The sequence below is a fragment of the Ahaetulla prasina genome, chromosome 5 (genome assembly GCF_028640845.1).
Source record: "Ahaetulla prasina isolate Xishuangbanna chromosome 5, ASM2864084v1, whole genome shotgun sequence".
NCBI classification, from domain to species: Eukaryota; Metazoa; Chordata; class Lepidosauria; order Squamata; family Colubridae; genus Ahaetulla; species Ahaetulla prasina.
This window is the reverse complement of record NC_080543.1, coordinates 504,714-527,966: the sequence shown is the minus strand read 5'-3', so window position 1 is coordinate 527,966 and position 23,253 is coordinate 504,714. Positions and strand designations below refer to the sequence as shown.

The 23,253-nt window shown below is 46.2% G+C and overlaps 1 protein-coding gene and 1 long non-coding RNA gene across 6 annotated transcripts in view; one reads left to right on the top strand and one right to left on the bottom strand.

Annotated features, from left to right (window-relative positions):
- Nucleotides 1–23,253, top strand: part of ARAP1 (ArfGAP with RhoGAP domain, ankyrin repeat and PH domain 1) — a 108,617-nt gene that overhangs the window by 30,477 nt on the left and 54,887 nt on the right. For 4 of the 5 annotated variants that reach the window (XM_058184809.1, XM_058184806.1, XM_058184808.1 and 1 more), the window contains exon 2: nucleotides 6,095–6,860. In XM_058184809.1, the coding sequence (XP_058040792.1) occupies nucleotides 6,095–6,860 (766 nt within the window). Of the gene's footprint in view, nucleotides 1–6,094; nucleotides 6,861–17,190; nucleotides 17,334–23,253 lie in introns of those variants that run through there. The other variant, XM_058184810.1, reaches the window with a different exon arrangement.
- LOC131199251 (uncharacterized) lies at nucleotides 1,967–9,774 on the bottom strand. The gene is made up of 3 exons (XR_009155308.1): nucleotides 9,543–9,774; nucleotides 3,894–4,131; nucleotides 1,967–2,754 (listed from the first exon to the last, which is right to left on the bottom strand). It is a non-coding gene; the product is annotated as an uncharacterized LOC131199251 (long non-coding RNA).

Genomic DNA, 23,253 nt, shown 5'->3' with positions numbered 1-23,253 from the left:
CTCTATAGCGTCGTTTTGAGGGTAGTAGTTGAAACAGTTTATGTCCAGGATGCGAGGGGTCTGTAAATATTTTCACGGCCCTCTTCTTGATTCGTGCAGTATACAGGTCCTCAATGGAAGGCAGGTTGGTAGCAATTATTTTTTCTGCAGTTCTAATTATCCTCTGAAGTCTGTAATTTCTTGTTGGGTTGCAGAACCGAACCAGACAGTTATAGAGGTGCAAATGACAGACTCAATAATTCCTCTGTAGAACTGAATCAGCAGCTCCTTGGGCAGTTTGAGCTTACTGAGTTGGCGCAGAAAGAACATTCTTTGTTGTCCTTTTTTAATGATGTTTTTGATGTTAGCTGTCCATTTGAGATCTTGCGATATGATAGAACCTAGAAATTTGAAGGTTTCTACTGTTGATACTGTGTTGTCAAGTATTGTGAGAGGTGGAAGTATGGAAGGGTTTCTCCTAAAGTCTACCACCATTTCTACGGTTTTGAGTGTGTTCAGTTCCAGATTGTTTTGGTTGCACCACAAGGCTAGTCGTTCGACCTCTCGTCTATATGCGGATTCGTCATTGTCTCGAATGAGACCAATCACTGTTGTGTCATCTGCGAACTTCAGTAGCTTAACAGATGGATCATTGGAGATGCAGTCATTGGTATACAGAGAGAAGAGAAGTGGGGAGAGCACACAGCCTTGGGGGGCCCCTGTGCTAATTGTACAGGTATTTGATGTGATCTTGCTTAGCTTCACCTGCTGCTTCCTGTTTGTTAGGAAGCTTGTGATCCACTTACAAGTCTGTTCCGGTACCTGTAGCTGGTTTAGCTTAGTTAGAAGAATGTCTGGAATGATGGTATTGAATGCTGAACTAAAGTCTACAAAAAGGACCCTTGCATAGGTCTTTGGAGACTCAAGATGTTGTAGGATGTAGTGCAGAGCCATATTAACAGCATCATCTGTTGATCTATTTGCTCGGTATGCAAATTGCAAGGGGTCTAACAGCGGATCCGTGATGGTTTTCAAGTAGGAAAGCACTAGCCTTTCAAAGGTTTTCATGACTACAGATGTTAAAGCAACTGGTCTGTAGTCATTCAGTTCCTTGATGGTGGGCTTCTTCAGCACTGGGATGATGGTAGAGCATTTGAAGCAAGAAGGAACATAACACATAGATAGATAGATAGATATAGATAGAGATGGATGGATGGATGGATGGATAGAATAACAGGGTTGGAAGGTCCTTGGAGGTATTCGTCCAACCTCCTCATCTCCCTCCCTCCCTCCCTCATCTATCTTGTCTGTCTATCTCTCTCTCTCACACCCACACCCTGCTCTAGATAGAAAGATGGAACAGCTTGTTGTGAGAGCTCCATCTTTGGAGCTTCTCAAAAATAGACTGGATAACCAGAATGGTATAAAGTTCTCCTGTCTTGGGCAGGGAGATGGACTAGATGACCTCCAAGGTCCCTCCCAGCCCTAGGATTCCCCAATCCCATTCCTCTTTGTAACCCGACCTGTGGATTTTCTGCCCGTTATTCTCTCTTGCTCTTGGGCTCCTCCTTCCTTTAACATCCTGGCTGCTTCTGTCCTTAAGTGGCATTCAAGCGTTTATTAGCCCATCTTGGGCAGGGTTGAGTTTTGCAAGATTTGGGGGCAGAGGAGACGAGAGGAGGGGCATCAATAGAACTCCCCATTCAAGGCCGAGGGAAGGAAGTCCGAAATTCTCCCTGACCCCCCCCTGCCCTTGGCAGGCAAGTGGTCTGGAGAACAAGCCCCCTTCAGTGTTTATGGCAGCTGCATGGCACGGTGGGGAGGGGGCGGTTTGGTATTTTCTCTGGCAAAACATTCCCTTTTTTGCAGAATTTTTAAGCGTCTTTAGTTTTTTTGAAAAAGTATTCCTGAGCTTTACTCCTCACTAAAACATTTTGGAGGGTTAAAAACCAAGCCATAATTTTATTTTATTTGTTTATTTGTTGAGTAGGTATTAGATAATATATATAAATATAAGCATGAATTGAATACATAAAATGAATACAATTAAAGGGAACATTAGGACAGGGACGGTAGGCAGGCTGGTGCTCTTATGCACGCCCCTTACAGGCCTCTTAGGAATGGGGTGAGGTCTACAGTAGCCAGTCTAAGGTTAAAATTTTGGGGATTTGGGGGATACTCATGTACATTGCAGTAATATATGTATATTTTATACAACACTGCTGATATTTTGTTCCATTCTTGCATCTGAGGTTGTTTGGCAGTTAATTGCATCACTTTCCGTTTCCTAAATTAGCGTTTCTCAATCTCAGCCACTTTAAGAGGGGTGAACTTCAACTCCCCAGAATTCACCAGCCGCCTCCACTTACCACGAAAATTGAGCCCCCAGAATTGTGGTGGTAACTCATTGAGGTCGTAAGTCAAATCATTGCATGACTTGATCTTATGACCGTTTTTACGAGAGTCGTTAGGCTCTGGGGAACCCCTTGCCACTTGACCAGAGCTTTTTGCTAACGTGACACTTCCCACAACCTTAGCAAGACAGTTGTGGCAAATTGTGGCAGTCTTCGGAGGAGCATCGAACGAGGTCCTCTTGTCGGCGTGAGTCACATGGAGGGGCCACGGGTCAGGGGGGACAGTGGCGAGGGCGAAGGCCACCCTCCAGCCACGGTGGGCAGGGGCTCTTGGCTGACGGGGGCTTCCTTCCTGCCAAGGCTGGGGTGGGGGCTGCAAAACCAGCACAGCCATGTGAATGGCCGGATTTGTGGCTGAATTCTGAAATGGAAAAAAAGGAAATATAGAGGTTATTCCAGGTCCATTTTGGCCATGATTCTTCGCAAAGGTTTTCCGGAAATAGAAAATCCAAGCAGAATAACACAAAGCAGGCAGTCCTTGACTTACAACAGTTCATTTAGTGACCCTTCGAAGTTATAATGGCACGGAGAAACCGTTCTTCACACTTATGACCGCTGCAGCATCCCCAGGTTCACCTGATCCAAATTCGGACACATGCCAACCGACTCATATTTATGACGGCTGCTGTGTCCCCTTTTGTGACCTCCTGACGATCAGATTCGGGGTGAGGGGGCGGGGTGAGGGGGCGGGGTAGGCTGAAAGCCAGATTCACTTAACAATCTTGTTACTCATTTAATAACTGCGGTGTTCACTTAACAACGGTGGTGTGGAAGGTTGTAAAGTCGGGCCGGTTTCACAGATTAAGACGCCGAAATGCTGGCCTCCGTTGTGGCCGTAAGTCGAGGACGCTCTGCACGACAGCCCGGCTGAGAAAAAGGGGCTTATCTGAGTTCAGTTGCGGAATAGAGGAACCGAAAGCGTCAAAGCGCAGCAGTCAATGCTCCAACCGCCCAACCTGCGGAGGAGGAAGGAGCGGCAGGGCCATGGGCTGGGTTTGGGGAGGGGGGGTACGGGTGAGGGGGGGGGTCACCAGAGGAGGCTTCGGGGTTGGGAAAGAGCTGGGATGACATCTCGGCCTGCGAATGTTCCCGGAAACTAAAATAAGTTCAGCCAGGGTATTTTTATCCTGCATTCAGCAAAAATATCTAGAGGAAAAGGCAGCCTTTTTAGACGGGGTCAAAGTGGGCTGGGTGTCCTTCTGAATTTGACTCCTGGGGGGGGGGAGTCAGGAAGGTTGTAAAACAGGGCGCGACTCACTTAGCAACTGTCTTGCTTAACAACAGAAAGGCTGGGCTCTACTGTGTTGCTAAGAGGGGGGACTGCCTGCAAAATAATATGAGATACAGGTAGTCCTCGACTTACAGCAGTTCGTTTAGTGACCGAGGTTACGATGGCACTGAAAAAGTGAGTTAGGACCCTTTTCCGCACTTACGACCGTGGCAGCATCCCCGTGGTCAGGTGATCAAAATTCAGGCGCTTGGAAACTGGCATGTACTTACGACGGTTGCCGCGTTCCCGGACCACTCGCGTGGTTTCCCCTTTGGCGACCTTCCGACCAGCAAAGTCAACGGGGAAATCCGGCTTCGCTTAACGACCGTGTCACTAACTGACCCACCGCATTGACTCACTTAACAATGGCGGCAGGAATGGTCGTAAAACGGGGCAAAGCTCTCTTAACCATCTCTCACCGAGCAAGATAAATTTTGGGTTTGGTGGAGGCTGTAAACCAAGGACGACCTAAAAAAAAAAAATAAGACACGGAATCAAATAAACTTGTTGAATAAAATAACACAGGATAAAAAAAGCAATCAAATATACAAATAGATAAAAATAACAAACGAATAAAGGAAAAAGAAAAGAAAAGAAAAGCAAGGGAACCAACCAAAATAGAACTTGGGGAGTGAGTGGGAAACTCGGCTGCCGGTTTTTTACGTTTCTGTGTGAAATGTGCTGACTTCCTTCTCAACCCTTGTTCTCATTTTTGTGATATTTCCCGCGGGTTCCTCTTTGTAAACAACACAATTAAAAATAAGAAAGTTGCTTGGCGGATAATCCAGGCTTTCTGACCCAAAGGTCAGATTGGCGAGACCAAAAAAATCCCTTCCCCATCCCCCCCAAAAAAACCCTTAACGTCCCCTGATATTGTCTCTTTCGATGGGTTGGATCCTGGGGTGCTGGGGATAATGGGTATCGGCATCCCTGCAAGGGGGAAGGCACCAGATCTCCCTGCCCCCCCCTCCCGCTTAAGAGAGAATTGCATTCAGAAGACTCCCCAGTGCTTGACTTAAAAGTTCATTTTGTGTTTTGTATTTTAACTTTTCTTGAATAAACTAAATATTATTTGGAAAAAAAAAACCCAGTTCATTTAATGATTGATTGAAGTTACACAGCAGTGAAAAAAACTGACTTATGACCGTTTTTCACACTCATGACCGTTGCAGCCTGCCTGTGGTCACGTGATCAAAATTCAGACTCTTGGCAACTGACTCACATTTATGGCGGTCGCAGTATCCCGGCCTGGGGGTCAGATATCCCTTTAGCGACCTTCTGACAAGCAAAGTCGATGGAGGAGGTTACAACCGTGTGGCTAACTTAACAAATGCAGCGATTCACTTAATGACTGTGGCAAAAAAGTGAGGCAAAGCTGAGTTAACAAATGTCTCACCTAGCAACAAAACTTTGGGGCTCAATTCTGGCCGTAAGGTGAGGACTACAAGCACGCCAAAGGGGCGACTATTGCAGGTTTCAGGGTCGGTGATCCGGTGTGGGGATTGTGTTCGGATGTGTGCAAACGTGCAAACAAGCGTTGGTGAGTCAGGGAAGTGTGACTGGATGGGAGAAGGTTCCTATTTATAGCCACAGGAAATGACTTTCGGAGAAGATCCTGGTCTCAGCAGAATCTGGCGAGGGTCTCTTTCCCAAAACCAGGAATGGGGCAGGGGGCTGCTGGGTTGGGCTTGGAGACTCCTAGGGGATGGGGGGGTGGTGGAAAGAGGATTGAAGGAAGAAACCTGGGATAATGTGATAATGAGGGTGTTTGTATTCCAAGGGGTCTCCAGCGAGGAGGTTCAAGGGTCAGAGAGCGACTTGAGGGGTCAAGCAGAGAAACAGCCTGGAATCCTCACTCAAAATTCTCACTCTGAAAATTTTAAATTTTGTATATACGGTTTTATAATGTTTAGTGGTCTCCAAACTTGGCAACTTTAAGCCTGCTGGACTTCAACTCCCAGAAGCCGCTGCGCTGCCCTTCCTCTGCCCAAGCGACTCAGCTCAGCCCTTCCCTTCCCCTTGTAGGAAGACCGGCTTGGCTTCTTGTATTTCAACATTTTTGGCATTCTGGGGACTCGGATCCAAAAAAGAGTTAGATTTGAAAGTCTTGTGGGGAGGGAGGGAGGGAAGGAAGAAAGGAAGGAAGGGAAGGAATGAAGGAAGGAAGGAAGGAAGGGAAGAATGAAAGAGGGAAGGAAGGAATGTAGGAGGGAAAGAGGGAAGGAAGAAAGGAAGGAAGGGAAGAATGAATGAAGGAATGTAGGAGGGAGAGAGGGAGAGAAGGAAGGAAGGAAGGAAGGAAGGAGAAGACCGATCCCCATGAAATGCCAGATGTTTTGGCAGATGTGCAGATCTTCCTGGGGATCCTGCCCTTCAGGGTTGGTGGTGCAAGGCTTGGCCGCTGATGGGGCTGCTCTCCTTCCTCCCACAGTGGTCGCTGTCCTCGGGGATCCTGAGAACCCGCCGACGAGAGAGGCAGGATCGGAGCCGCTGGCCAGGAAGCCGCTGAGCGCCCCCAGAGCCATGGCGGAGGGGCCTTCGCCTGCCCTGGCCGAGTGGCTGCGGACGCTCCGCCTGGACCAGTACACCGAGGCCTTTGAGCAGAACCAGCTGAGATGCCTCCAGGACTGCCAGCACCTGACCGATGAGGCTCTCCTCCGCTTCGGCGTCCTGCTGCCCGGCCATCGCAAGCGCATCCTCTCCGGGTTGACCAAGGTCTTCGCCGAGTCGCCCTCCGGCTCCGGAGGTCCCCAGCTGCCCCCGAGGAGACCCATCCCCATGAAACGCCACATCTTCCGGACTTGCTCCAGTGCGATTGCCTCCCTGCCGGAGCAAGAGGCCAAACGGGACTTGGCAGGACCAAGCAGCAGGGGGGCGCCCCCAGAACGGGGTTCAGAAGCCCCCGCCGGCCTCCCCCTTACTCCTCCCCCTATCCCTCCGAGGACCACTTGCCACCCTCCGGTCAAGTTCTCCGCTTCGTTTCCAGAACTCCCTGCGGATGCTTCCTTCGACCCAGGATTGGACCCTCCCCCGCAGAGAGGTGGCGAGGGGCTCAGCACCCCCTTTCCGGAGGAGGGGGCCAAGCCCTCTCTGCCCCCTCTGCCCGCCAAGCGCCACCAGCTGGAAAGCAAGCCGCCCATCCCTGTGCGCCCACCCACGCTGCCCCCCAGGGTGGTGGCCCAGAAAGCCAAGCCAAGGTAAGCTCACATACGTGTGCAACACAGGGAGGGGAGTGTGTAAGCGTGTGTTAGTACATATGTGACGAGAGACACTTCCACGCGTCTCCAAGCAACAAGAGTTCACTTAAAATAGGCTTTGCTTTTCAGGCGGAAGGTGAGAAAAAGGAAGGTAACGCTTGGATTATTTTGGTACGGTGTAGGCACAATGCAAGTAGTCCTTGATTTATGGCCACAATTGAGCCCAGAATTTCTGTTGTTCAGTGAATTTTGCCCCATTTTAAGACCTTTCGTGCTGCAGTTACTAAACCAATCACTGCAGTCGTTAAATTAGCAGGATCCCTAGAGTCACATGTTCAAAATTCAGACGCTCGGCAACTGACATGTACTTATGACAGTTCCAATGTCCCCGGGGGGAGGGTGTCACGTGATCCTCTTTTTGTGACCTTCTGGCAAGCAAAGTGAATGGGGGAAGCCGGATTCACTTAGCAACCGTGTGACTAACTGAACTATTGCAATGATTTGCTTATTTAGGAAAAAAAGTTTGCAAAATGGGGCGTAACTCACTTAATACCATGATAGCTCAGGCTGTTAGAAGCCTGTTATTAGAACGCAGCAGCCTGCAATTACTGCAGGCTCGAGTCCCACCAGGCCCAAGGTTGACTCAGCCTTCCACCCTTTATAAGGTAGGTAAAATGAGGACCCAGATTGTTGGGGGGGCAATAAGTTGACTTTGTATATAATATACAAATAGAATGAGACTATTGCCTTATACACTGTAAGCCGCCCTGAGTCTTCGGAGAAGGGCGGGGTATAAATGTAAATTAAAAACAAAAACAAAAAACACTTAACTGCCTTGCTTAGCGACGGAAATGTCAGGCTCAATTGTGGTCATAAGTCAAGGATCACCTAGGAGAAAATTCCTGACAGTTGGAACAATTGGTTAGTGGAACTCCTTGCCTGCAGAAGTTGTGAATGCTCCAACACTGGGCAATTTTAAGAAGATGTTGGATAACCATCTGTCTGAAGTGGTGGAGGGTTTCCTGCCTGGGCAGGGGGTTGGATAGAACAGTGATGGCTAACCTTTTTTGCCGTCGCGTGCCAAAAGTGGGGGTGCCACGGAGGGGGGGTTGCGCTTGTGCATGCCCACACCCATAATTCAATAACCCTCCCCACCCCCCTGCGCTTTCCCCGCTTTTGGCACACGGTGGGCCGAGTAGGCCCTTTTTTTTTGCCCTCCCTAGGCTCCAGAGGCTTTCTGGGAGCCCGGGGAGGGCGAAAACGGTCTTCCCCACTCCTCCGAGGCCCTCTGGTGGCTGGAAATGGCCCGTTTCCCCGACTTCTGATGGGAGCGGAAGGCCTGAAAATGAGCTGGCCAGTGCGTGCATGTGCGCTGGAGCTGAGCTAGGGCAACACTTGCGTGCCCACAGATATGGCTCTACGTGCCATAGGTTCGCGATCACTGGGCTAGAACAGGGGTCTCCAACCTTGGCAACTTTAAGCCTGGCGGACTTCAACTCCCAGAAAGCCCCAGCCAGCAAAGCTGGCTGGGGCATTCTGGGAGTTGAAGTCCCCCAGGCTTAAAGTTGCCAAGGTTGGAGACCCCTGGACTAGAAGACTCCGGCTCTGTTATTCTGAAATCTCCAGTCAACTTCTCTGCAGGTCTTTCCCCGAGAAGCCTTATTGGACTTCTTCCCATGAAAGAGGCAGCTACTGGCCATCTGGGCCTGTTAACCAGTTATTCTGGCTCCTTAATCCTCCTTCCCTTGCCCTGAGATCTACCTCTGACTATCATAACAACCAACCCACTTTTTTTCTCAACCAGAAACATTTGCAGAAGGAAATTTTCTTGTTCTCTGGAAGGAAAGCGCTTCCTCGTGTTGAAATCACGCCGTGGTTGGCCAACCGTTGCAAGGCAAAAGAAGGGGCTTTAGAGGATTCAAAAGCCTTTTAGTTCTTTCATTTTCTATTGTTTTTATAAATAACTCAAGGTGGCGAACATGTCTAATAGAATTATTTTTTTTTTAATTGGCCAAGTGTGATTGGACACACAAGGAATTTGTCTTGGTGCATATGCTCTCAGTGTACATAAAAGAAAAGATACGTTCATCAAGGTACAACATTTACAACACAGTTTCCCCCACAACAACCCTCTGAGGTGGGCTGGGCTAAGACAGGGAGACTGGCCCAAAGTCACCCAGCTGGCTTTCATATCTAAGGTGGGACTAGAACTCACCGTCACCTTGTGATTGGACCAGAGTCACCCAGCTGGCTTCCATGGCTAAGGTGGACTAGGTGGTCCCCATGGATCACTGGTGGTCCGTGAGAAAATTTTGGTGGTCCGCAGAAAAATTATTTCCATTTTTTATATTGCACTAAATACTATTTATCTTTTTTTAAAAAAATCATATGAGTGGTCCTTGGGATTTAAAATTATGAATTTAGTGGTCCCTGAGGTCCGAAATGTTGGTGACCCCTGGACTAGAACTCACTGTTTCCTGGTGATTGGCCCAAAGTCACCCAGCTGACTTTTCTGCTAAGGCAGGACTAGAACTCACCGTCTCCTGGTTTCTAGCCTGGTGCCTTAACCGCTACTACACCAACGTGGCTCCTTTCCAGAAAAGGAGTGTGTGTTTGTGGGAGCATTGTCCGGGTGTGTGTGTTTGTGGGAGCATTGATGGAAGAGGGGGTTTGCTCGCTCACCTCCAGTCTTCTAACATTGTTGTGTCGCTGAGTCCTTTTCGCTGCCAGTGGAGAACTGTATGGGATGGGGGATGATGGGGTTTGTGGTCTCCGCTTAGCAGCAGATGCCAAACACAGAGGTTAATTTCTCTGTCCGTCTTGTAGGATTTTACTGTAGCCTTCAAAACTTGAGGAAAAATGCTCTTTTTGGACTTCGGAGCAGGTCCCTTCCAATTCTTTTGTTCTGTTAAGTTGGGCAGCCATATATATTTTCTCTGGAAATTAATAAATGAAGAAGTCTTAATTGTATTCCGGTAGTCCTTGACTTAAAACAGTTCGTTTAGTGACGGTTCAAGATTACAATGGCACTGAAAAAAGTGACTTATGACCACGTTTCACACTTACGACCATTGCAGTATCCTCATGGTGACATGATTTACGTTCAGATGCTTGGCACCTGACTCCTATTTATGATGGTCGCAGCGTCCCAGGGTCACGCGATCCCCTTTTGTGACTTTCTGACGAGCAAAGTCGATGCGGGGAGCCAGATTCATTTAACAACCATCTGACTAACTTAACAACTGCTGCGATTCATTTAACAACCGTGGCAGGAAATGTCGTAAAATGGGGCAAAACTCAGTTAACAAATGTCTCACTTAGCAATGGAAATTCTGGGCTTGATTGCGGTCATAAGCCGAGGACTTACACCAGAAAAAAACAAAAGCTTTGCTCGGCTGAGGGATGATTTGCCCTCTGGCAGCTGAAAAAAACGGAAGATAATTTCATTCTCATTTCATTCTTCCTCTGTGACCGTTTAAACCAGAGGTCCCCAAACATGGCAGGTTTAAGTCTTGTGGACTTCAACTCCCAGAATTCTCCAACCAGCTGTGCTATGCTATGCTATGCTGGAGAATTCTGGGAGTTGAAGTCCACAAGACTTAAAGCTGCCATGTTTGGGGACCTCTGGTTTCAATGAAGATAAATTTTGGGCTCCATTGTGGTCGTTCCGTCATTCAGGCTCAGAAAAACAGACGCAGAAGATTCCTTTTTCCCTAGAAAAGGTGCTGCAGAGCACATGCAGAGGGCAGGCTTCACGTGGTCTCCTTCGATCGTTGCAAAGGAGAACGGGTGGTTTCCTGGCCGGTCTTCTCTGGAAGCCTCAAAGTGCCAAGAAAGGCAAGATCTGGACAAACCACTCAGGACAGGGAGAGAATGGGAAACGACAGACCGTTAAACGCCTGACTCAAGTCTCAGGGATCATCTGACGTAGGATTACATAGAATCCTAGGGCTGGAAGGACCTCAGAGGCCACCTAGTCCAACCCCTTCCTCAAGCAGCAGACTCTCTATACCAGTGATGGGTAACCTTTTTTCCGTTGCATGCCAAAAGCAGGGGGAATACGAGGGGGTGCCAACTGTGGCATGCGCGCCATAGGTTCGCCACCACAGTTCTATACCATTTCAGCGGCTGTCCAATGCCTTCTTGAAAACCTCCAGTGACGGAGCACCTGCAATTCAAAGTGGCAAACTGGTTAGTTGTTCTTACTGTCAGGAAATTCCTCCTTAATTCTAGGTTGAAAGAGTGCAGAGAAGAGCAACAAAGATAATTAGGGGCCTGGAGACTAAAACATACGAACCACGGTTAAGAGAACCGTGTATGTCTAGTCTAAGGAAGAGAAGGACTATTTATTTATTTATTATTTATTTTTATTTATTCGCATTTTTATACCGCCCTATCTCCCGAGGGACTCAGGGCGGTTTACAGCCTGATAAAAAACATACATATAAATACAGAATAAAACATCAATTAAAAAACTTATTAAATAAGGCCGAATACTTAAAATAGCAATAAAAGTAATAAAAACCCCAATTAAAACCAAATTCAAAATTTAAAATTCTAGTCCAGTCCTGCGCAAATAAACAGATGTGTCTTAAGCTCGCGGCGAAAGGTTCGAAGGTCATGAAGTTGGCGAAGTCCTGGGGGAAGTTCGTTCCAGAGGGTGGGAGCCCCCACAGAAAAGGCCCTTCCCCTGGGTGTCGCCAGTCGGCACTGCCTGGCCGACGGCACCCTGAGAAGTCCTTCCCTGTGAGAGCGCAGGGGTCGGTGAAAGGCAATCGGTGGTAGCAGACGGTCCCGTAAGTAACCCGGCCCTATGCCATGTTACCCCTTTGACTATGGGTAACATGATGGTATTCTTCCAATACTTGAGGGGTTGCCCCAAGGAAGATGGGGGGGTCCACCTATTCTCCAAAGCACCTGAAGTCAGGACAAACATCATCAAAGAAACATTTTTTAAAACATCAAGAATAGATCATTTATATTATCTAATAGGGTCAAATAGGGAAATAGGGTCAAATTATTTTGGAAAGCACCAAAGGTAGGATCAGGGATGGAAACTCATCGAGGACAGAAGCAACCTGGAATTAAAGGAGAAACTTCCTAACTGTGAAGACAATTAACCGGTGGAACAGCTTGCCACCAGAAGTTGTAGGTGCTTCATCACTGGAGGCTTTCAAGAAGTGATCCGACAGCCTTTTGCCTCAAAATGGGATAACGTCTCACAAATGAAGGCGAATATACTGTCCCAGGATAATGTTGTAGGATCCAATCTGGGTCTAGGGTCTCCTGCTCGAGCAGGGGGTTGGACTAGAAGATCTCTGAGTTCCCTTCCAACTCTAGTAGTCTGTGTTCTAAAGATATCACATAATTGAGTCTCACAGTAGGATAAATGCAGAAGATTTTGGTGTATGGTATGTGGGATTATTCTGCAATATTTTCCCAGCTGTACCTGCACAGTTCTCAATTTATGACCACAGTAGGAACCAAAAGCAAGACGGTTATTCAGTGAGACGCCCCTCATTTTACCAGCTTTTTTCTCTTGGTTGTTAAGTGAATGATTGCAGTTGTACCCCCACCCCAGATGCTGCAACAGTTGTAAATACATGCCACTTGCCCAAGTACCCAGATTTTGATCCTATGACCGTAAAGAATGCTATACCGGTCGTAAGTTTGAGGATCACTTTTCCTTAGCGCTATTGTAAATTTGAGCGGTCAGTAATAAATGATTGTGAATCGAGGTCCACCTGTAATTTGGTATTTTTGGGGTCTCCCATCCAGGAGTTCACCTGCTCTGTCCCTCCTTAGCTTTCAGGTAGAAACAGGCAGGCGCTGCCACCTGCTGGCCCATCTTGACGTGACACCAAAAACCAGGCTGTATTTTTGAGTCTGTTCAAAAATGAAATTAAAAAGGAACTCAGGTTTTCCACGCATGCTTTGCGGCGAATCTTCTGAGATTATCATGCAAATGTAAGAGGAAAAACAAAGGAAGTACCTTCTAGCCGGTGTAGAGCGCGTGGAAGGGGAATTAAGCAAGCCGAGAGGATATCAGGCTGGGGATGATGGGTCTCCCCTGATGGGTGCCGGTGAATTAGTAGTGAGTCCCACTAAAACAGTGGTCTCCAACCTTGGTCCCTTTAAGACTTGTGGACTTCAACTCCCAGAGTCCCTCAGCCAGCAAAGCTTTAGAACAGGGGTCTCCAACCTTGGTCCCTTTAAGACTTGTGGACTTCAACTCCCAGAGTCCCTCAGCCAGCAAAGCTTTAGAACAGGGGTCTCCAACCTTGGTCCCTTTAAGACTTGTGGACTTCAACTCCCAGAGTCCCTCAGCCAGCAAAGCTTTAGAACAGGGGTCTCCAACCTTGGTCCCTTTAAGACTTGTGGACTTCAACTCCCAGAGTCCCTCAGCCAGCAAAGCTTTAGAACAGGGGTCTCCAACCTTGGTCCCTTTAAGACTTGTGGACTTCAACTCCCAGAGTCCCTCAGCCAGCAAAGCTTTAGAACAGGGGTCTCCAACCTTGGTCCCTTTAAGACCTGTGGACTTCAACTCCCAGAGTCCCTCAGCCAGCAAAGCTTTAGAACAGGGGTCTCCAACCTTGGTCCCTTTAAGACTCGTGGACTTCAACTCCCAGAGTCTGAGAGTCAGAACTCTGGGAGTTGAAGTCCACAAGTCTTAAAGGGACCAAGGTTGGAGACCCCTGCACTAAAAGGACCGAACCAAGAGATCAAGAGATGCACTGGAAGGCAGTTTTATTCACATTTTATTCATAGCTGTTTTTATTCAAATTGGATTTCATAATAGAATTTCAAAAGTCAGATAGTTGTGATATAAGTTTTTCTTATGATTCTGAGAATTAGGGAGGGGTCTTTTTAAGCCGCTTCCGGGTGTTATTGTTCTATTATGGAATTAAACTATGTTTACCCCTTGTCAATCTAGTACAGATGTTGAGACTTTGGAAAAAGTGCAAAGAAACTTCCTAACAGTGAGGACAATTAACCAGTGGAACAGCTGGCCACCAGAGGTTCTGGGTGGCTCCATCCCTGGAGGTTTTAATAGAATAGAATAGAATTTTATTGGCCAAGTGTGATTGGACACACAAGGAATTTGTCTTGGTGCATATGCTCTCAGCGTACATAAAAGAAAAGATACCTTCATCAAGGTACAACATTTACAACACTTAATGATAGTCATAGGGTACAAATAAGCAATCAGCAAACAATCAATATCAATATAAATCATAAGGATTGCCAGCAACAAGGTTACAGTCATACAGTCATAAGTGGAAAGAGATTGGTGATGGGAACGATGAGAAGATTAATAGTAGTGCAGATTCAGTAAATAGTTTGACAGTGTTGAGGGAATTATTTGTTTAGCAGAGTGATGGCCTTCTGGGAAAAAACTGTTCTTGTGTCTAGTTGTTCTGGTGTGCAGTGCTCTATAGCGTCGTAAAGAAGTGACTGGATACCCATCTGTCTGAAATGATATATCATCTCCTGCTTGAGCAGAGGGTTGGACTAGAAGACCTCCGAGGTCCCTTCCAGCTCTATTCTGATTCTGAAATAAGTGACTTATGACTGCTTTTCACACCTAGGAGCATTCCCCAGGGTCACATGATCAAAATTCAGACACTTGGCAACTGGCTCATATTTATGACGGTTGCAGAGCCCCGGGGTTACGTGACCCTCTTTTGCGACCTTCTGACAAGCAAAATCAATGGAGAAGCCAGATTCATGTCACTTTCTTAACGACTGCAGTGATTCACTTAACAACTGTGGCAAGACAGGTTGTAAAATGGAACACGGTTCACTTAACAAATGTTTCGCTTAGCAACAGAAATGTTGGGCTCAAAGTCAGCGACTACCTGTCTGTTTGCCTACCTGTATTTTATTTTACTTTTTACTTTTACTTTATTTTTATTTAGGGTCTCCTGCTTGAGCGGGGCGGGGTGGACTAGAAGACCTCCAAGGTTCCTTCCAACTCTTGTTATTCTGTATTCTACTCTGTATTCTGTGCCCTACTTTTTTTTATTTTTCTTTACTTTCACTTCCTTTTATTTCCCTTGTTATTCTTTTTTTTCAGACCTGGGAACCGTAAACTTAGAAAGTGGGAAAGAAACCGCAAAGATAAACACTGGTGTGAAACAACCATGTTGTGTCTTCAGAAATGCTGAGCTGGTGGAGGCGCCTCTGGCAGGGAGGAGGGAGGGAGAGGAGAATTGCATCCAGCAACACACACACACACACATACACACATAAACACACACACGGGATTCTTGGCCTCTCGCTTATTCTCCTTCTTTTCCCTGGTCTAGATCAGGGGTCTGCAAATGTGGCTCTTTTTAAGACTTGTGGACTTCAACTCCCAGCAAAGCTGGCTGAGGAACTCTGGGAGTTGAAGTCCACAAAGTCCTAAAGGGACCGAGGTTGGAGACCCCTGGTCTAGATGGCCTCCAAAGATAGACCTCTTTGGGGTCCCTTCCAAATCGTACCACTCCATGAATGACAGAATAACAGAGCTGGAAGGGACCTTGGAGGTCTTCTAGTCCAACCCCCTGCTCAGGCAGGAGACCCTGCACCATTCCAGACAAGTGGCTGTCTGTTCACTTCTTGAAAACCTCCGGTGATAGAGCATCCATAACTTTCTTGTGGCAAGCTGTTCCACTGATGAATTTTTCTCCCTGTTGGGAAGTTGATGAGTTTCCTTCCGTTGCTTCTTGTCCTGCCTTCAGGGGCTTTGGAGAACAAACCGACCCCCTCCCCTCTTTGGCAGCCCCTCAAATACTGGAATATTGCTATCACCCCTAACAATCTGGGCCTGTGGATTCCCACTGCTAAGCAAAGGGGTTGTTAAAGGAGCCTGATTTTTCAACCTTTTTGACAGATCACCTGGTTGTTAAGTGAATCTGGCTTAACCCCATTGATTTTGCTTGTGGGAAGTTGGCTGGGAAGGTCAGGAGTGGTTGATGACTCTGGGAAGCTGCCCTCGTCATACACGCATGCCAGCTGCCAAGGGCTCGAAATTTGATCATGTAACCCTGAGGATGTTGTCATGGTCGTAAGTGTGAGGACTGCCATCGTAATTTTGAACAGTCGCTAAATGAATGGTGTGACTCGAGGACAAACTACCCCTGATTTTACCACCTTTCTTCCGACCGTTGTTAAGTGAATCACTGCAGTTGTTAAGTGAGTAACATGGTTGTTAAGTGAATCTGGCTTCCTCATTGACTTTGCTTGTCAGGAGGTCACGTGACGCAGGGACGCTGCGACCGTCATAATTAGAAGTCAGTTACCAAGCATCCGAATTTTGATACTGTAACTGTGGGGATGCTGAAATGGTCGTAAGTGTGAGGACCGGTCTTAAATCACTTTTTTCAGCGCTGTTGAACGGACACTAAACAAATGGTTGTACTTCAAGGACGCCTGTACAGGTATTCCTCGAGTTACCACAATAGAGCCTTAAATTCCTGTTGCTAAGTGAAACATTCCTTAAGTGAGTTTTGCCTCATTTTACGACTTGCCTTGCCACTGTTGCTAAGTGAACCCCTGCAGCTGTTAAGTTAGTAGCACGGTTGCTAAGTGAATCTGTTTTTCCCGTGGACTTTTGTTTGTCAGAAGGTCGCCGGAGGGGATCCCTGAGACCGTCATAAATATGAGTTCAGTTGCCAAGCGGTCGAATTTTGATCACAAGGACTCTGCAACGGTCGTTAAGTGTGAAAAACGGTCCTAAGTCCCTATTTTCAGTCCCTATTTGTAACTTCAAACGGTCTCTCGGGGGATTGTTGTAAGTCCAGGACGATCCGTATCGCGTTTCACATCCGTGGGCTTTGCAGAGTTTGGCCGTGCCGTTGTAACCTCCAACGGTCACTAAATGAACCGTTGTAAGTCCAGGATGACCTGAATCGGGTTTTTCCCCCCCTTCCTTTCTCAAGATGCATTTTGTCTTTCCGAGGGCAGCCGGGCAGACTCCGGAGGAATTCAGCCTCATAATTGTGCCAGCCTCATAAATCCTTCCTTCCATTCAGGGCTGAATGGCTGCGATTCTCCCACGCCTCTTCCTGCTGCGCCTGCCTGTTGCTTCCTCCCTTTGGGGGTCTCTGCAAGACACCCCCCCCAAACCTCCCCCCCCAAGCCAATACTCTGAGGGGGGGGGACAGGGGGGGAAGTGAATCTGTTTCAGTGTGCTTTCTCCCCCCCCCCCGGCCCCCCTTTCTCTTTCTCTTTTGAAAGTTTAGCCTCTGCAGGAAGCCTCTTCACCAGGAAATGCTCCCCCTTCACCCAGAGCCAGGGCTGCGCATGCTCCTTCCTCCCCCAGCTCTGGTGAGCCTGCAGAAGCTGGACCCCTCCCGGCCCCCTCCCCAGAAGTTGGGGCTTTCTGCTCCTTGCCTGCAGGACGCCCACCAGAGCATTGCCAGCTTCTCTTGCATTGCCAGCCTGCCAGGCGAAAGGCGCTGCTGGCTTGGCCAACATTTTCCCCAGGTAACCGGAAAAAAAACAACGAAATCCACAGTCCGGGATCTGGGTGGGTTTGCGGGAGGGAGAAAGGTGGAGGGAGAAAGTTTCTTTGCTGCCGCAGACGATGGAGGGATGGAGGGATGGAGGGCGGTGGGTGCGTTTTGTTGGGATTGCGTGAGTCTCAGCTTTTTCTAACTTTGCTGGCTCTAGTTTTGTCTCTTTTGTCTTCTCTCCCTGGACTGGAAAGGTTTGGAGGTCTTTCTGGGGACCTCCTGGAATGGAGTGGGCTGTTGGAGGGGGCGAGAAGGGAGGGGAGAGGAAAGAGAGAAGAAAGAAGAGAGAAGAGAGAGGAGAGGAAAGAAAAGAAAAGAAAAGGAGAATAAAAGAAGGGGAAAGGAAAGGAAGAAGAGGAAGAAGAAGGAAACAAGATGAACGAAGAGAAGGAAAGGGAAGGAGGAAGGAAAGAAAGAAAGGAGGGAGGGAAGGAAGGAGGAGAAAGGAAAAGAGGTAAATGAAGAAGCCAAGGGAAGGGAAGGGAGGAAAAAGGGTAGGGAGGGAGGGAGGGAGGAAGAAGGAAAGGAAAGGAGGTAAAAGAAGAGAAGGAAGAAAAAAAAAGGGGAGGGAGGGAAGAGAAAAGGAACAGAAGATAAAAGGAGGAGAAAGGAAAAGAAAGGAGAGAAGGAGGGGGAGAGGAAAACAAAAGGAAATCTTGGGCAGAGTCCAGGGGAATCAAGGCTCTTGATCAGCTGGGTCTCCCTCCCTCCTTCCTGGCTTCCCTCAATGGCCATTTTTGGGCTGCAGGGTCAACAGTTGCAAAAACCAAGTGCTTCGGTTTCACTTCTCCTTCCTTCCCTCGGCTGTCTTGGGTGGAGGGGTTGGGGGGGGGTCAGGGGTCAGTTGGAGTGGGGGGGGGTCTGCTCAGGACCGGAGGGGTCAATTTTGCAGGGCTTGAAGGATGCTTTAAAATTTATTTATTTTATTTATTTATTTATTAATCGTATTTATATACCGCCCTATCTCCCGAAGGACTCAGGGCGGTTCACAGGCAAATAAAAACACATAAATACAGATTAAAATAACAATTAAAAAACTTATTCTAAAAGGCCGAATGTTTAAAAGCAATATAAAAAAAATAAAACCCCATTTAAAACCAATAAATTTAAAATCTAATCCAGTCCTGCGCAGATGAATAAGTGTGTTTTAAGCTCGCGACGGAATTTAATAATGAGGATAAAGTTTGGATCGGTGGGGAAGAGAAGAAATCTTGGGGCTGCTGGGAAAAAGAAGCCAGATCTGCTCCTGCTACTGGTAGTCCTTGATTTACGACCACTGCTAAGTGAGAAATATCTTAAGTGAATTTTTGCCCCATTTTATGTCCTTTCTTGCCACGGTCCTTAAGTGAATCATTGCAGTTGTTCAGTTAGTGACACGGTCGTTAAGTGAATCTGCCTTCCCCATTGACTTTTCTCGTCACAAGGATGCAAAAGGGGATCACGTGATCCCGGGACACGGCAACCGTCATAAATACGAGTCAGTGGCCAAGCCTCTGAGTTCAGATCACGTGAGGATACTGCAATGGTGTGAAAAATGGTTATAATTTAGTTTTTCAGTGCTGTTGTAACTTTAAATGGTCACTAAACAAACTGTTATAAATTGAGGTTAACCTGTACAGGTAGTCCTCGACTTACAACAGTCCATTTAGTGACCGAAGTTACAATACCACTGAAAAAACCGACATCCCCATTCTTCACACTTATGACCATTGCAGGATCCCCAGGGTCATGTGATTTACATTCAGACGCTTGGCAACCGGCTCACAGTTACGACGGTCACAGCATCCCGGGGTCACATGATTCCCTTTTGCGACCTTCCGTCAAGCCAAGTCCACGGGGAAGCCAGATTCACTTAACAACCGTGTTACTCATTTAACAACTATGGTGATTCACTTAACGGTGGCCATAAAAGTCGTAAAATGGGGCAAAACCCGCTTAACAAACGTCTCACTTAGCAACATTAATTCTGGGCTCAATTGTGGTCGTAAGTCAAGGACTCCCTGTATCACATTTCAGCTTGAATGCCTTGAGGAGTTTGAATGTGCTGCTGTAACTTCAAATGGTCACTAAACGAATGCTTGTAAGTCAAGGACTATTTGTATTTTAAACAGAAATTTAAACAAAAATTAACCCGGCAAAGGTGAAACTCCAGCCTTTTTCATTATGTTTTGGGGTCATGTGACCTTTTACGTTGCAAAAAAAAAAAGAAGGAGGATGATTCAGATCCCGCCCCGGCTGTGATGACGCTGCCGCCTTTGCACCCCAAAACCCGGAAACATCACAAGCACTTTCGTTTTGCTAAACACCCCCTCCCCCCCTCTCGTGTTGCAAACCAAGGATTTCATGAATGGGCCATTAAAAAGAGCAGAGCAGGAAATGAGAGTCTTTGTTTGTATGGCTGGCCATTATCAGTGGGCACCAGGCTGGCCGTCTGCAAGAGGTCACTTGCGTCCAGCCTCGTTCTGGCCAGTCTGCCCAGTGGCGCCGAGTGTGCAAATGAGCCTTTCTCCGGGAAGAGACAAGGAACATTCTGGAGGTGGCTGAGAGAGGAGAGAACACCCCAACTTCTTCTCCCTGTGCCCTCCGGCCTCTTTCCCTGGCAGATTCATTTCAACTGCAGTTTACAGTTGTGGCCAGAATTGTGGGAAACTTTTGGGAAAAGTATATTTTTGAGGTTTGATGGCTAATAACTCCACTTTTTCCCCCCTGGAGTTTCAAGAGAATCCTATTCCACTGCTGGAATGGCCTGGGAATAGCCCAGATTGAAAATTAACCCAATGGAAAATCTATGGAGCCGACTAAAGAAACTGGTCAGTCAGAATCGACCCAGCAATAAAACCCAGTTAATAGAAGCCACCATTCAATCTTGGTTTCACATGATAACAGCTGCAGAACTCAAAGACTCTGCTCACTCAAAGGGAAGATGCTAAAGGTTACCCAACTAAGTATTGACTGACACGGGGATCATTTTTCTATTTCTCTTTTCTTTTAAGGGGATCATTTTTGTATATCTCTTATTTTCTTCTTCTTTATATTGTAACTGCTATCCTAATAGCAAATCCTTCATAAAAGTTATTGCATTACATTATTGATTAAATTATCTTTCCATTAATATATATCCATTAATATGAAGAACGGTTGCAGGAACTCGGTATGTCTAGTTTAATGAAGAGAAGGACTTAGGGGAGACATGATAGCAGTGTTCCAATATCTCAGGGGCTGCCACAAAGAAGAGGGAGTCAAGCTATTCTCCAATAATTGCTACCAACTTGCCTTCCATTGAGGACCTGTATACTGCATGAATCAAGAAGAGGGCCGTGAAAATATTTGCAGATCCCTCGCATCCTGGACATAAACTGTTTCAACTCCTACCCTCAAAACGACGCTATAGAGCACTGCACACCAGAACAACTAGACACAAGAACAGTTTTTTCCCGAAGGCCATCACTCTGCTAAACAAATAATTCCCTCAACACTGTCAGACTATTTACTGAATCTGCACTACTATTAATCATTTCATAGCTCCCATCACCAATCTCCTTCCACTTATGACTGTATGACTATAACTTGTTGCTGGCAATCCTTATGATTTATATTGATATATTGATCATCAATTGTGTTGTAAATGTTGTACCTTGATGAAGGTATCTTTTCTTTTATGTACACTGAGAGCATATGCACCAAGACAAATTCCTTGTGTGTCCAATCACACTTGGCCAATAAAATTCTATTCTATTCTATTCTATTCTATTCTATTCTATTCAAAGCACCTGAAGGTAGAACAAGAAGCAACGGATGGAAACTAATCAAGGAGAGAAGCAACTTAGAACTAAGGAGAAACTTCCTGACAGTTAGAACAATTAATCAATGGAACAGCTTGCCACCAGAAGTTGTGAATTCTCCAACACTGGAAGTTTTTAAGAAGAGATTAGATAGCCATTTGTCTGAAGTGGTGTAGGGTTTCCTGCCTGGGCAGGGGGTTGGACTAGAAGACCTCCAAGGTCCCTTCCAACTCTGATATTATTATTATTATTATTATTATTAATAATAATAATAATAATAATAATAATAATAATAATAATAATAATAATAATAATAATAATAATAATAATAATAATAATAATATATAATTTTATGGTACTACTCCCAGAAAAAGGTGGTGTTATTAGCTAGTTTTTGAAAATACATTTTTCCCAAAAGGTTTCCACAATTTTGGCGACTGCTATAAATTTTCAGACCCTTACTTATTCTTCTAATGTTCCACAGTGCATTTTCATTCCGAGTAGTCCTTGACTTACAACATTTCGCTTAGTGACCGTTTGAAGTTGCAAGGGCGCTGACAAAAATGACCTAGGATGGTTCAGTGAGTAGCACCGTTGTTAAGTGAATGTGGGTTTTCTGTTGACTTTACTGGTCAGAAGGTCGCAAAAGGGGATCACATGACCCCGGGACACTGCGACGGTCATAAATATGAGTCAGTTGCTAAGAGTCTGACTTTTGATCACGAGACGCTGCAATGGTCATAAGTGTGAAAAACGGTCATAAGTCACTTTTTTCAGTGCCGTCAGTCACTAAATGAACAGTTGTAAGTTCTATTGTTTCCTCAAGGGTGGGCCCACTCCTAGACCCTTCCCCTAAATATTGCCACCTGATGGATGCTAGGAAGTCTGCTTTTTCTGTGGTTCCCCATGGACCATTCTGGAGACCCCTCCCCTTTTAGCCTTCAGCCAGACCTTGAAAAACTGGGGTTTTCCCCAAAGGTTGGGTAAAATTATTTATTTTTATTTATTTGTAAGATTTATTAGCTCCCTCCAATCTCGCCATGCAGTAACTCTAATTGCAGCTTAGGAGTTTGACTTGGAGCCAGGCCTTTGTTATTTTTAACATTTTAATGTGTTTAGTTTTATAGTTTCATTGTGGTTTTATATGCTGTATAAATGTTCAATTGGGAGCCGCCCGGAGCTGGTAGCAAGATAAGCGGCTATATAAAGGCTTTAAGTAAATAAATAAAAGGGAAACAGATGCCATTTCTTCTCATTAGGTTTTCCTCTTTTTTCTCTGATTCAAGCAAAACGTTCTGAAGGTTTTCCCCATCCCAGTTCCTATATATGGGTAGTCCTCGATTTACGAGGTCCTTACACTTATGGGCCATCCCAGCATTCTTAGGGCACTGATCAAAATTCAGGCACTTAGCAAACAGCGTGTATTTAGGATGGTTACATCTCACATAATCACCTTTCCCTATTTTCTCAACTGGTTTCCAATAAACAAAGTTGGAAGGGACCTTGGAGGTTTTCTAGTCCAACCCCCTGCTCAAGCAGGAAACCCTGTATCATTCCAGAGAAATAATTGTCCAATCTCTTCCTAAAAACCTCCAGTGTTGGAGCACCCACAACTTCTGGTGGCAAGCTGTTCCACTGATTAACTGTTCTCACTACCAGGAAATTTCTCCTTAATTCCAGGTTGCTTCTCTTTTTGATTAGTTTCCGTCCATTGTTTCTTCTCCTGCCTTCAGGGGCTTTGGAGAATAAGTTGACCCCCTCTTCTTTGGGGCAGCCTCTCAAATATTGGAAGATGCTGTCATGTCTCCCTTAGTTCTTGTTTTCACTGTACACAGGTAATCCTCAACTTACGACCAGAATTGAGCCTGGAATGACAGTCACGAGTTTTGTCGGTTGTTAAACATTAACTTTGCCCAGATTTTATTAAATGTTTTGAAGCAGCCGTTAAGCTGTGGTCATTAAGCAAATGTAACAGTTGTTAATTGAACCCACTTTAGCCAAGGGCTGAGTTATATATATATATATATATATATTTGCTGGAAACCAGAAGCAAATACCAATTTCTTACAAAAAAAATCCATATATCACGGTCATGTGATCTTAGGATGC